At 40.4% G+C, this 12,481-nt stretch overlaps 1 protein-coding gene across 1 annotated transcript; it reads right to left on the bottom strand.

The window, feature by feature from the left end:
- Positions 1-442: 442 nt before the first annotated feature.
- LOC122941825 (small proline-rich protein 2H-like) lies at positions 443-6,001 on the bottom strand. Its single transcript, XM_044299283.1, has 4 exons — positions 5,859-6,001; positions 3,831-3,881; positions 3,625-3,675; positions 443-637 (listed from the first exon to the last, which is right to left on the bottom strand). Exons 1-4 carry the CDS (start codon positions 5,926-5,928, stop codon positions 576-578), a joined length of 234 nt encoding a protein of 77 aa, XP_044155218.1. The 5' UTR covers positions 5,929-6,001; the 3' UTR covers positions 443-575.
- Positions 6,002-12,481: the final 6,480 nt, after the last annotated feature.

Here is a 12,481-nt window from a genome sequence, read left to right as displayed (position 1 = left end):
CTGGTTGTGTTTTCTGCAGGTGCACTGGGAAATGAGATCTGTGTACACACCTGCCTGATAATAATCAAAATAGGACTTTTTCATCTGTACTGCCCAGTGTGCAGGGACATTTTTCTTTTCTATGTCAGATTATATGGGAGAGATTAATGGAAGGTACAGTACACTTAAAGAACAGGTCATCAATATTTCATTAATTTGCTCCATCCTGAATTAAAGTAAAATCTGTACAAGTCTGAGCTTTTGTACACCAACACAGTTCGACTAAAAAAAACTAACTGCTGCATGTCCTGCATACTGTATCTTCAATAAGTTCATGCAAATGCATTCCCCCATGTTAAAAGTGTGAACCAAAACAATATGTTAGAAAATATGATGGACGCTTCTATGTTTTTTAATGTCTAATTATGCTATAATAAATTATATCATGTACAAAATGAGTCAATTAGGTTTTCAATGAGATGTGAATATTTATTCAATGCAATTATATCAAGAGAATGACACTGGATTACACATTTTTATGCAATTGCTTCCATTAGACAAGGTTAGCAATTTTTTTCTTGAAGTAATTTTTTTTTTTATTTCTTCGCACATTTCTTATCTTGTGGTTCATGGCATCGAGGAGCTGGCTTTGTTTTCTCTAGAGAAGATAGGAAGAAAGTCAGTCAGAGAATATTTATAATTTGCAGACACATGAGCAGATTTAGTTATCTTGTCTAATATTTAGACAGTGTAAACTTAAGGAGTCTAAGGCTGGGGCTTTTAATTGATTTAAGGGTACTCGCACACTTGCGGCAAGACAGATCCGACAGGCTATTCACCCGTCCTTCCGCTATTTCGCCGTGCCACCGGACCGGCGCTCCGTCCCCATTGACTATAATGGGGACGGGGCGGAGCTCGGGCGCAGTACGGCAGTTCACGGTGAGAGGCCACCGGACTAAAAAGTCGGACATGCAGGACTTTTAGTCTGGCGGCCTTTCGCCGTGCACTGCCGTGCTGCGCCGGAGCTCCGCCCCGTCCCCATTATAGTCAATGGGGACAGAGCAGTGGTCCGGCGGCTTGGAGAAATAGCGGAAGGACGTGTCGGATCCATCCTGCCGCAAGTGTGAAAGTAGCCTAAAAGAGTTTTTAAAGAGTTTTTGCATGAGTTTAATATTGATATCCTAGCACCCCCAATGATCATGTGATGAAAGCACCTTTGTCACTGGGAGTTGGAGAGGCCTGCTTGCCAGCCTCTTGCCCTGTGACGATGGCCCCTGGGACACTATTTGGGCATATTGGATTTTAAAGGCACTGTTTCTGCCCCTTGGACTTTTAACTGGAACAAATTAAAACATGTGGTGGCGGCCATCTTAAATTGTCCAGAAGTGTTTTGCCGTCGAGTGTATGGAACTATTTTGGGCATGGGACCATGTGTACGGTGGTGCAAAAATATGACTTCCAGGAAATTCCTAAACCGATCTGGGTGATTTTTGGATAGGTTGTTCACCCAGATCGAAGTTATCAGGGCATGTGACTTTTATGGGGATATGTGGTGTTTTGGGGTGTTTTTTGTGGTTGGGAAAAATGTGTGTTTTCTGCCTGTGAGTGATTAAGTTAAATGTGTAATTGTATCACAGGCAGAGCCCATTGTACTTTCTTAATTGTGTCACAGGCAATGCCCATTGTATTTTGTTAATTGTATCACAGCCCGGGGGGGGGGGGGGGTTGTGTACAATTGCTGGGAGTGTTTTAATACTGTAAATGCAAGTGATTGGCTAATGTATAAACTGTCTCAGTCTTCCACAAGGTCCCCAGAGGGAGTGTCCCTTGCTGAAAGACCTGCATAAAAGGCTTACAGGTAGCCCCATTAAAGAGTCCTGTTTTACCCCTTCATGAAGTCTTGGCTGATGTTTGGGGGACGGGATAACTACACTCTTGGGATTGCTATATCCCAATACTTCCCTGAGTATAAGCTTTTGTAAGAGCTTGTTCCTGGTTCCTGCTCTCTGAATTTAGAGGAAGTTCACCCACTGGAAGCTGAATCCTGGTCTTGGGTCCAGCGTGGGTGGAGGACAGCGAGATCCCAAACAAGCTGCGGCAGTTCGTGATGTCTGTGGTGGTTATGGTGTCAGGTGGAGTGCTTGGAGCCCTTGGGAAGCGCAAGGAGCATCCATCAGCGAAGGTGCCCAGCCGGGGTGCCAGGCATTCCGTTACAATCTTGTCTAATATTTATACAGTGTAAACTTAAGGTGTCTATGGCTGGGGCTTTTAATTGATTTAAAAGAGTTTTAAAATAGTTTATGCATGAGTTTAATATTGATATCCTAGTACCCCCAATGATCAACTGCTTGAAAAGGCCACAGATCTCCAGTAAGCATAGCAGCTTCTTCCTAGGTTAGAGCTGTCATGTTCATTGGTCACATCATGGCTTCTACCAAGCTCAGTTTCATTAAAGTGAATGGGCCTGGGCTGCAATGCCAGCACCAAAGCAATGTAGTCTCTTTCTAGGTCAATGGTCAATGGTCATCGGTCACATGGCCTAGGCACATCCCAGTCCCATTGAAGTGACTAGGCCTAGGCTTCAACACCAACACTGGAGCACCATGGCTTCTTCAAACAGCGGATTGGTGCCAGTGCAGGATGTTGGAGCCCCACCAGACATTGATGACTTAGCATGAGGATAGGTCATCAATATTTTCCTCGCTAAAAACCTCTTTGAATATTGAGCTACTGCTTTAGTCCAAATCAGTATAAAAAAAAAATATGAATATTGAGCTACTGCTTTAGTCCAAATCAGTAAAGTAACTTGCACGCAGTCTTGTGCCTGCATCTGTCTCTCAATAACATCAATCAAAAGTGCTGAAAAAAAGTCTAGTTATAGCTTCAGTACATAGCTTCAGCACTTTTTGGGCACATTATCTCATATAAGTCTTACTATTCCTAATTAAGCCATGTCCCTGTCCAGTGAAGCCACTCCACCTTGTCTAGTGGTACGCAAAAAGAGTATAAAACACATATGGGGTTATTTATCAAACAGGTGTAAAGTTGAACTGGCTTAGTTGCCCATAGCAGCCAATCAGATTCCACCTTTCATTTTTGACAGCTCCTTTGGAAAATGAAAGGTGAAATCTGATTGGTTGCTATGGACAAATAAGTCAGTTCTACTTTACACCAGTTTGATAAATGACCCCAATAATGTATGTCATACTGCGTATATACATACACAATTGTTTAAAGCAAAATATGTCAAATTTGCCTATAACTGCAAAAAAAAAATTGAGAACATATAGTGATTTGGGCAAATGATTTTGGCCAATCTGTTTATATTGTGTGTGTGCTAAAAGTTAGATATTATAACTTAAAATCCATCCATAACAGATATTGTAACATTATGCAGTTTAATGCAACAATGACTATTAACTTCTCCCTCATAAGGTTAAATGGTCAAGACTGGAGTTTCACTGTAAATCTCCTGTGTCCTGTGATCGTTGCACTGTTTGTGCCTGGTGCAAATAAGTACAAGCATCAATCGCCTCTCCAAGCAGTTAACTGTAGCTAAAAATTGCACAAAATATCTAACATGTAGATGCAAATAACACAATAAAAATCCATACAGAATTCAAAAACTTTTGTTTTATATATTACCTTGTGGATGAGGACATTTTGGTTCTGGATGGGATGGCTCTGGCTTGCAAGCTACAATTTAAACATACATGATTACGATTAACACTTGTGCTTCTTTGGTTGTGTATTGTATTAGATTTGTTCAATATTATCTGAGATTATTTTAATATAAGAAATAATAAAAATGTCCAGTTTTACAAACAATCAATGAATATTTAATGTTTTACTTTGAGGAGAAGGACATCTTGGCTCTGGAGTCACTGGCTTTGGCTTGCAAGCTGAAATGAGATGATAGATTTAATTTTTATTTTAAGAACATTTAAAATCTAGAATTAACACAATTTATAAAATGACTGACTAAACTATTTTTCTGTACTGTACCATCCACTTCTACCAGACAGAAGTGGCTTTTTAGAAGATATACTGTTGTTCTTATTTCAGAATATATACTGTATTTTTTGCCCTATAAGACGCACCGGCCCATAAGACGCACCTCGGTTTTTGAGGAGGAAAATAAGAAAAAAAATATTTTGAACCAAAAGGTGTGCTTTTGGTGGGCTTTGAACTAATGGTAGCCTGTGAATGACACTGTTATGGGGGTCTGTGGATGGCACTGTTATGGGGGTTTCTGTGGATGGCACTGTTATGGGGGTCTGTGGCTGACACTGTTATGGGGGTCTGTGGCTGACAATGTTATGGGGGCGTCTGTGGATGGCACTGTTATGGGGGCATCTGTTGATGGCACTGTTATGGGGGCGTTTGTGGATGGCACTGTTATGGGGGAGTCTGTGGATGGCACTGTTATGGGGGCGTCTGTGGATGGCACTGTTATGGGGGCGTCTGTGGATGGCACTGTTATGGGGACGTCTGTGGATGGCATGAAACTGCTAAAGGGGGGATCTGTGGATGACAGATAAATAGCATCTTATGCTATTTGACATCCACAGATCCCCCCATAACAGTGTCAGCCACTGTGAATGACCCCCAATACAGGGGGTGGGGGCTGGCATCTACACTAGTTTTTAAATGGCATAGTCATTGTATTCCATTGCACCAGGCCCCACTCACTGTATTAATGGTATCTACTGTAACTGCAGGCAGGCAATGGTAAACTATAGATATGTTTGATCCAGCACTGAGCATCCTGTACTTACGATCATAGCAGGCTGGAGGCAGGAGGCTGGGCGGGCGGGCACTGGCAGCGTAACTTCCTACGTCATGCGCCTGCTCCGCCTGCTTCATTCATAAAGTGGGCATAGCAGGCACGTGACGTAGGAAGTGACAATATACATGGTTTAATCTCATGTTCTTGGGAGCCTCCTAGGCATCTGGCAATTGACAGCCCTGACTGCGTCTTTTTGAGTATTTCAAATATGATTTTTTGGAAAACATAATAGAAAATAATTTGGTTGTGTTATTTTTATGGTTTAAAATCAGTTTTAGTGGATCTTCAGCAGTGATGATAGCCCTACTATTGTTGCATTTATGAATTTTGTTTTAGGTAAGCCAGTCATTACCATAGCCCTGAGACTAACTTAGACAATGCAAGAAGATCAACTTAATACATATAATGTGGTTAAGATTGCAGGGATGATTGGTGTGTATATATATATATATATATATATATATATATATATATATTAGATTGTTGATAAATACTGTTAAAAACACTGGGATCTGACAAGAGCAAATTAATGTTTGTGGACCTTTGTTTGACAAAAATTAAGAAGTAATTGAAATCATGCACAAAATCAGTACAATACATTTGCTACACTTTGAAAGAACTTGACTTCCCTTTGTTGTGTAAGCAAATGTATTTTAAAGAAAATGTCCTTCCTTACAAATGTTTTCTAAAGAACATTGGTTGTCTTTACTTAGAATATCCAGGATTAAAAAAAAAACTATTTGATGTTTTCCCCTTAAAAGGATCTTCTGTTCTTCAGAAACAGTGTCGGTCTTGTCCTCATGAACATGCCTTATATTAGTCTTATGCCAATCAAGTAAATATGGCACAATTGCAATACAAACACAGCCCATGAATGATGCTGTTTCTGGAAGAAGCTGACTCTTTTTGATCTAAAACCAAGCAATTTTTATATTAGATCCTAACACTTCTATTCAAAGAAGAGTTTACAAATATTTTAACGACAATGAATGAGGCAAATTCTCTGTTACTTAAAAAACAAACAAACAAACAAAAAACAAAACATAAGATAAGTTGCTTAAAATGCTTTTAGGATACATGAGACACTTACGATCCTGGCATTCTTTGGGTGGTGGGCAAGGCTCTGGGCATTTCTTCTGTTGTCCCTTTACTCCAGACATTGTTCTACTGAAGAGTTTGAGATGTCAGATAGAAGAGATTAAATTTAATATCTTATTGTAATCTCTTAGTGAATGTTTGGTGTGTTTTGGCTCAGTGGCTTTTTATATGTTTAGGAATTGATCAAACCAGTTTTTAAGAATTTTTATTGTCCTTTCCACATATCTTAGTCAGAGACCTTAGAGTGGGTGTTGTCTTTTGTGTATTTTGTCATTCAGTGGTGACAATGTGACATTTCTTCCTCGAGTTAATAATGTAAGCATCCAATTATATGTACAGAACAGCATGCAAAAACATATTGAAAAATGCTTATAAATTTCAGTACACCAACACCTTTTACAGGAAGCATTGCCCAAGAAGTCTTTCATTCTTTTGAAACTTTTAATAGAACTGTAATTTTACTTTTTAGAATTAGTGATTTTTAAAAATACCTTTATTAGTGATTATCTGGGTATAGGTATGTATATACCAACAGAGTGTGCTACAATTTCACAAGAATTAATATATATATATTTCTTATGGCCGGGGAGTAGTAACCCCTATACAAAACATTTAATAGCGATACAATACGTCAGTAGGTTTAGGAAATTCGAGGATCCAGTCAAAAAAATAATAAAGATAATAGATAGTAGTGAGACAGGGTCTGAGGAAAGGGGCAGGGCAGACAAAGTGCTTACCCTATAAGGCCCTCAAAGAACTGCTCAGCCCAGGGTGACCCCCTGATGGTGGGGGTTCCCTGTCCCCGAACCTAAAAACTAAACAAATCCCTAGGTTGACCCTAACCAGGGAAAAATATAAGATAAAGAATAGCTATAATAACGATAAATCGGGAATGGAGGGTGGTTAGGTATAGATAGGGTCACCACCTATCCCTTCCAGAAGATTAGAAAAATAGAGATGAAATTCACAATTAGATTATAGGAGTGAGAAAGGGTTCCAGATAATACGGAGATCACCATCCCACTCATCAGTACAATACGCACGTTTTTAAATTATGCACATCTTAATACATAATACATCTTAATACATATGTATACAATCAGGCTCATCAGGAGGTAGGTAAAAAAACGGACATAGTCCAATTAAGATGTAGATGTGATTAATAATATAGATGGTGAAAATGGAGCGATACTTAGCTACCGATGTTCAATAGGGAAGGCGTAGATAGGACATTACCACAGGGCATGATAGTTACAGCCATAAGGGATATACCTAGAAGGATGTAAATATAAGTATAAGGAGGACGCTTAGGGAGAGCCACCATCCTACTGCGGTCAAGAAGGGGATCCCAAGGGGACAATACCTGCGAGTTCGCAGGAATTGTTCCTCGGGGGTAACTTCTATCAAGAGTCAGGAAAACTCAGGAAGAGGTTGAGAGAAAGAGGGTATCCACCCAAGATCCTCAAGGACTCCTTTCAGTTCGCAGAGTCAAAAAAAAGAGAAGAACTGTTAATACCTAAAACAAGAGACTTTGATGACAACTTGATACGTCTCATCTCCACTTTTGACTCTGGGAACAGGGAGGTGGTCTCGATACTGAGAAGACACTGGGCAATTCTAACCATGGACCCCGACCTTACACAGGCAATTGGGGATTATCCTCAGGTAACTTACCGAAAAGGAAGAAGCCTACGAGACCGGCTAGTCCACAGTCACTATGACGGCCCAAAAAGGGAGGGCACTTGGTTGGACCGCAGGCCACTCGGTGTTTTCAAATGCGGTTCCTGCAAGGCCTGCAATTTTATCAATTCATCCAAAACAATAATTTGTTCAGCGACTCAGCGACAGTTTGTGGTTCGTGACTTCGCCAATTGCAAAACCAAAGGCGTAGTCTATATTTGCCAGTGTAGTTGCCCTCTGGACTACATTGGCAAAACTAAGAGGGAATTACGGAGAAGAATCTGTGAACACCTAAACAATATCAAAAAATCTAAAGATACTCCAGTGGCCAATCACTTTAATAGTTGCCACCAAGGCGATATAAGGTTGGCTCGGTTTTCGGTTCTGGAGGTGGTCCCCTTTCCTGAGAGGAGGGGTGACTGGGATAGAAGAATTCTCCAAAAAGAGTCCTCTTGGATTTATCGCTTCCAATCCCAGTCCCCCCTTGGACTCAATGAAAGACTAAATTTTGCCTGCTTTATTTAAATACCCTCCCTGTCTGGGGCTATTTTTACTTTCCTCAGCAAATTCTTTACTGAATTATTGGTATGTGACCCAGGGCTTCTGTGCCTATCAGTGCGAAAAGCACCATATGACTAATGGGTTAAAAATTATCGATTCCCCATATCTATAAATATTACCTGGTACCTCTTAATTCTGATGAAACTACTATAGAGACAGGTTTATATGTTTTTCACATCATGATCTTTATTTCTCAATATCATCTTTTGTTCATTCTGTGATACATTTTTAGGGGGGCTGACAAAATGAGGGTCTGTTATGCCTCCAGGTTACCGTGGCACATTCCTCACCTTGGATACTAATATTATTAGCTCCCAATATTATATATAAAAAATCTATACTGGCCTCTTTCCATCCCTGCAATCAGCTTTTGCTTTAATCTGCATTGAATGCCAGCTCCAGCTGCCCTCCGGCGCCGGCATCGAGCCATATGCGGCTCACGATGCGTTCCACGGCGCCGGAAGTGACGTAAGACACGGAGGCCCAATGCGTTCCACCATGCGTTCCAAGAAACCGGAAGTGTGCCTCCGGCGTCCGGAAATTGGAATCAGTCCCTATAAATGGGCTGCGATTCCAATGGCACGGTACCTGGGCCCAAAACAGGCTACTGGGGGAGACTTTGCCAAGCACCATTATCATGTAAGTCCCTAAAGTCTATCTAAATGTTCTTACAATTATTTTTTCCTAGAGTTGTGGTGACTTTTGACCTAAGCGTCCTCCTTATACTTATATTTACATCCTTCTAGGTATATCCCTTATGGCTGTAACTATCATGCCCTGTGGTAATGTCCTATCTACGCCTTCCCTATTGAACATCGGTAGCTAAGTATCGCTCCATTTTCACCATCTATATTATTAATCACATCTACATCTTAATTGGACTATGTCCGTTTTTTTACCTACCTCCTGATGAGCCTGATTGTATACAGGCGAAACGCGTCGTGGTATATATGTATTAAGATGTGCATAATTTAAAACCGTGCGTATTGTACTGATGAGTGGGATGGTGATCTCCGTATTATCTGGAACCCTTTCTCACTCCTATAATCTAATTGTGAATTTCATCTCTATTTTTCTAATCTTCTGGAAGGGATAGGTGGTGACCCTATCTATACCTAACCACCCTCCATTCCCGATTTATCGTTATTATAGCTATTCTTTATCTTATATTTTTCCCTGGTTAGGGTCAACCTAGGGATTTGTTTAGTTTTTAGGTTCGGGGACAGGGAACCCCCACCATCAGGGGGTCACCCTGGGCTGAGCAGTTCTTTGAGGGCCTTATAGGGTAAGCACTTTGTCTGCCCTGCCCCTTTCCTCAGACCCTGTCTCACTACTATGTATTATCTTTATTATTTTTTTGACTGGATCCTCGAATTTCCTAAACCTACTGACGTATTGTATCGCTATTAAATGTTTTGTATAGGGGTTACTACTCCCCGGCCATAAGAAATATATATATATTAATTCTTGTGAAATTGTAGCACACTCTGTTGGTATATACATACCTATACCCAGATAATCACTAATAAAGGTATTTTTAAAAATCACTAATTCTAAAAAGTAAAATTATATAAACCCCATGTGATAACAAAATCTAATAAAAATCTAACTACTAGGCGATTGTTTTTTAATAGAACTGTCTTCATGAGCTAAAAAAACGAAAGGAAGGAATTCCATCACCCAAATGACATCACTTTTAAAGACATCTCTTGGGTATTTAGAAGCTTAAAAAGACACATCAATTATTGTTAACTCAAGCAGTTTTAATACAGAGAAAATTAAAGATCTTTTAACTAATCTTTTTTTTTTTTGGTGTAGCCTCTTTTTATTTTAAACTACAAACAGAGAGATGTACGACACAGTAGGAGAGAAAAGACGAAGGTCTCGGCAGAAGTAATCAATCTATGAGAGCAGGAAAATATTAATCCAATCTTAGAGCAAGGGATCAGGTGGCATTTAGATTATAGTCTCGATAGAACAAAGTCCATAGCAAAGAACTTATTAAAACCGGGGTCCAGTGAATCGAGAAGAGTCACACCATCAAGTATACATGAATAACAGGCTGCTATACATACTACACATGCAAGATAGAGAAACCACATATGGCAAAAGCTTTAAAGAGAACCTGTCACTACAAAATAGAGTGAAATTTGTAGGCAGTTATAGAGCAGGAGAAGCTGAGATTGATATATATATATTTGTATGAAAGATTCATTAAATCTAGCAACATATATTTAAATATATAATCCAAAGAAAAAAAAAGTGGCAGGTTAAATATTTACATTTATTCCATGAACTCCATTCATCATACATAAGCAACAGAAATATATCACCATGGTGTAGCAATTCACACAGGTGGGGCAATAAAACACATATTGTGTCAACATCACATGATTATGGAATCTTAAAAAACAAAAATAATATATATATATATATATATATATATATATAAAATCATGATTCAATAGTGCAAAATAAGGTCACTCCGATTATTTATCAGCCTTATGTTTCATTGGCATTGAAAGGGTTAAGACTTTGGAGAGGGGATCGCCAATGATTACTGAATTATTGAATCGGAAAACACATTGGATTTTCTTCCTCAATAACTGCTTCCCACATGGTTTGAATAATAGGAGTGACTTTATTTTGCACTATTGAATTATGTTTTATATATATATATATATATATATATATATATACACTGCATTTTTTGGACTATAAGACGCACCAGATTAGAAGACACACCGGACTATAAGACGCGCCTGGGATTTGGAGAAGGAAAATAAGATTATTTTTCCATCAGACCTCCGAACAGACCATCATATCATACCCCTGTTCTTCATCAGACCTTAGATCATAACCTCATCAGACCCCCAAATCACACCTACATTCTTCATCAGACCTCAGATCAGATCCCAAAGTAAGACCCCAAGCTCCATCAGCCTCAGTCAGACGCCGTAAGCTCCATCAGCCTCAGATCATACTCCCCCAGGCTGCATCAGCCTCTTATCAGACCCCCCAGCCTCCACCAGCCTCAGATCAGCCTCCCATCAGCCCCTCCAGCCTCCATCAGCCTCAGCTCAGAACCCCAACCATCCATTAGCCTCAAATAAGCTGCCTATTAGACCCCCCATCCCCCATAAGACAGATCAGATCCCCAATCAGCCTCCATTAGCCTTATATAAGCCGCTTATTAGAATCCCAACTCTCATAATACTCAGATCAAGCCCCCAATCATCCTCAGATCAAACCCCCCAAACCCCAATCAGCCTCAGATGAGACTTCACAGCCCCTATCAGCCCCATCAGACCCCCAGCTCCCATCAGACTCAGATCAGAACCCCATTCAGACCTTATAATCCTCAGATTAGACCCCCAGCGCCATCCGCCTCAGATCAGCCCCCCAGCCTCACCAGACACAGATCAGATCCCCAATCAGATCCTATCAGTCTCTAATCAGACCCTCTCAGCCTCAAATTGCACCCCCCAGCCCCCATCAGACCTCAGATCAGACATAAAAAAAAGTGTACTGTGACCTGAAAGAACACAGCGTCAGGTTATAGTTTGTGCCTATGTGTGCTACATCCTGATGCTGTGCACAGTCAGTACACCACAGCAAGACCTGAAAGAAGACCATGGTAGGTGGGTGCTACCCTCACCTCCCTGTGCCTCCCGTGTGCTTTTATTCCATAATCATGTGTTTATTTGCTCCACCTATGTGCATGGATGGGTAGGGTCTATATTTATATACGCTAGTATGCTGGTCCAAAGCGTGTTACCGGGAATTTTCTCAGCTAGTGCCATTATATGCTGATATGTTCCTGTTGCTTAAATATAATGAAATGATTTTAAAGTTTATGGAGTAAATGTGAAGTTGGTTTATATATACTCTTTGGTTTATATATACTGTGTTTAAGACACTGGAGTCTGTGCGTCTGGCGATGAAAGCTGAGCTTTGGTTCTTGCTTATTTTATACATTTAAAATATCTCCTCTTTTTAGGTGGGAGGTGTTATAAGTGATTGCATTCTCTGTGTAAGGGTGTATACAAAGTAGAGTTAGCTGTCAGTCCGTGAAAACAACTCTCCCATGCAGTGGAGTAACTAGAAATGAACTGGCCCCACAGGAAATTTTTGAACGGGCCCCACAGGCAACTTCATAACCCGTCCTCCCATGAAAGCCCCAATCCTGTGGCTAGTCAAGATCGCTCTCTCAGACCAGACCCAGCAGCCGCTTTGTCCATTCCCTACAGTGTCTCTGTATATAATGTCATTTTATAATACTGTTGGTGGGGCTCTGATAATAAAATATTTTAGTGCTTCTCCTGGGTGGGCCCTTTCTGAGTTCAGGCCCTAAAGCAGCTGCTTCCTCTATAG

The sequence above is a fragment of the Bufo gargarizans genome, chromosome 6 (genome assembly GCF_014858855.1).
Source record: "Bufo gargarizans isolate SCDJY-AF-19 chromosome 6, ASM1485885v1, whole genome shotgun sequence".
Taxonomy (NCBI): Eukaryota; Metazoa; Chordata; class Amphibia; order Anura; family Bufonidae; genus Bufo; species Bufo gargarizans.
Note: the sequence above shows the minus strand (reverse complement) of the source record. Positions and strands in the feature narration are given on the sequence as shown.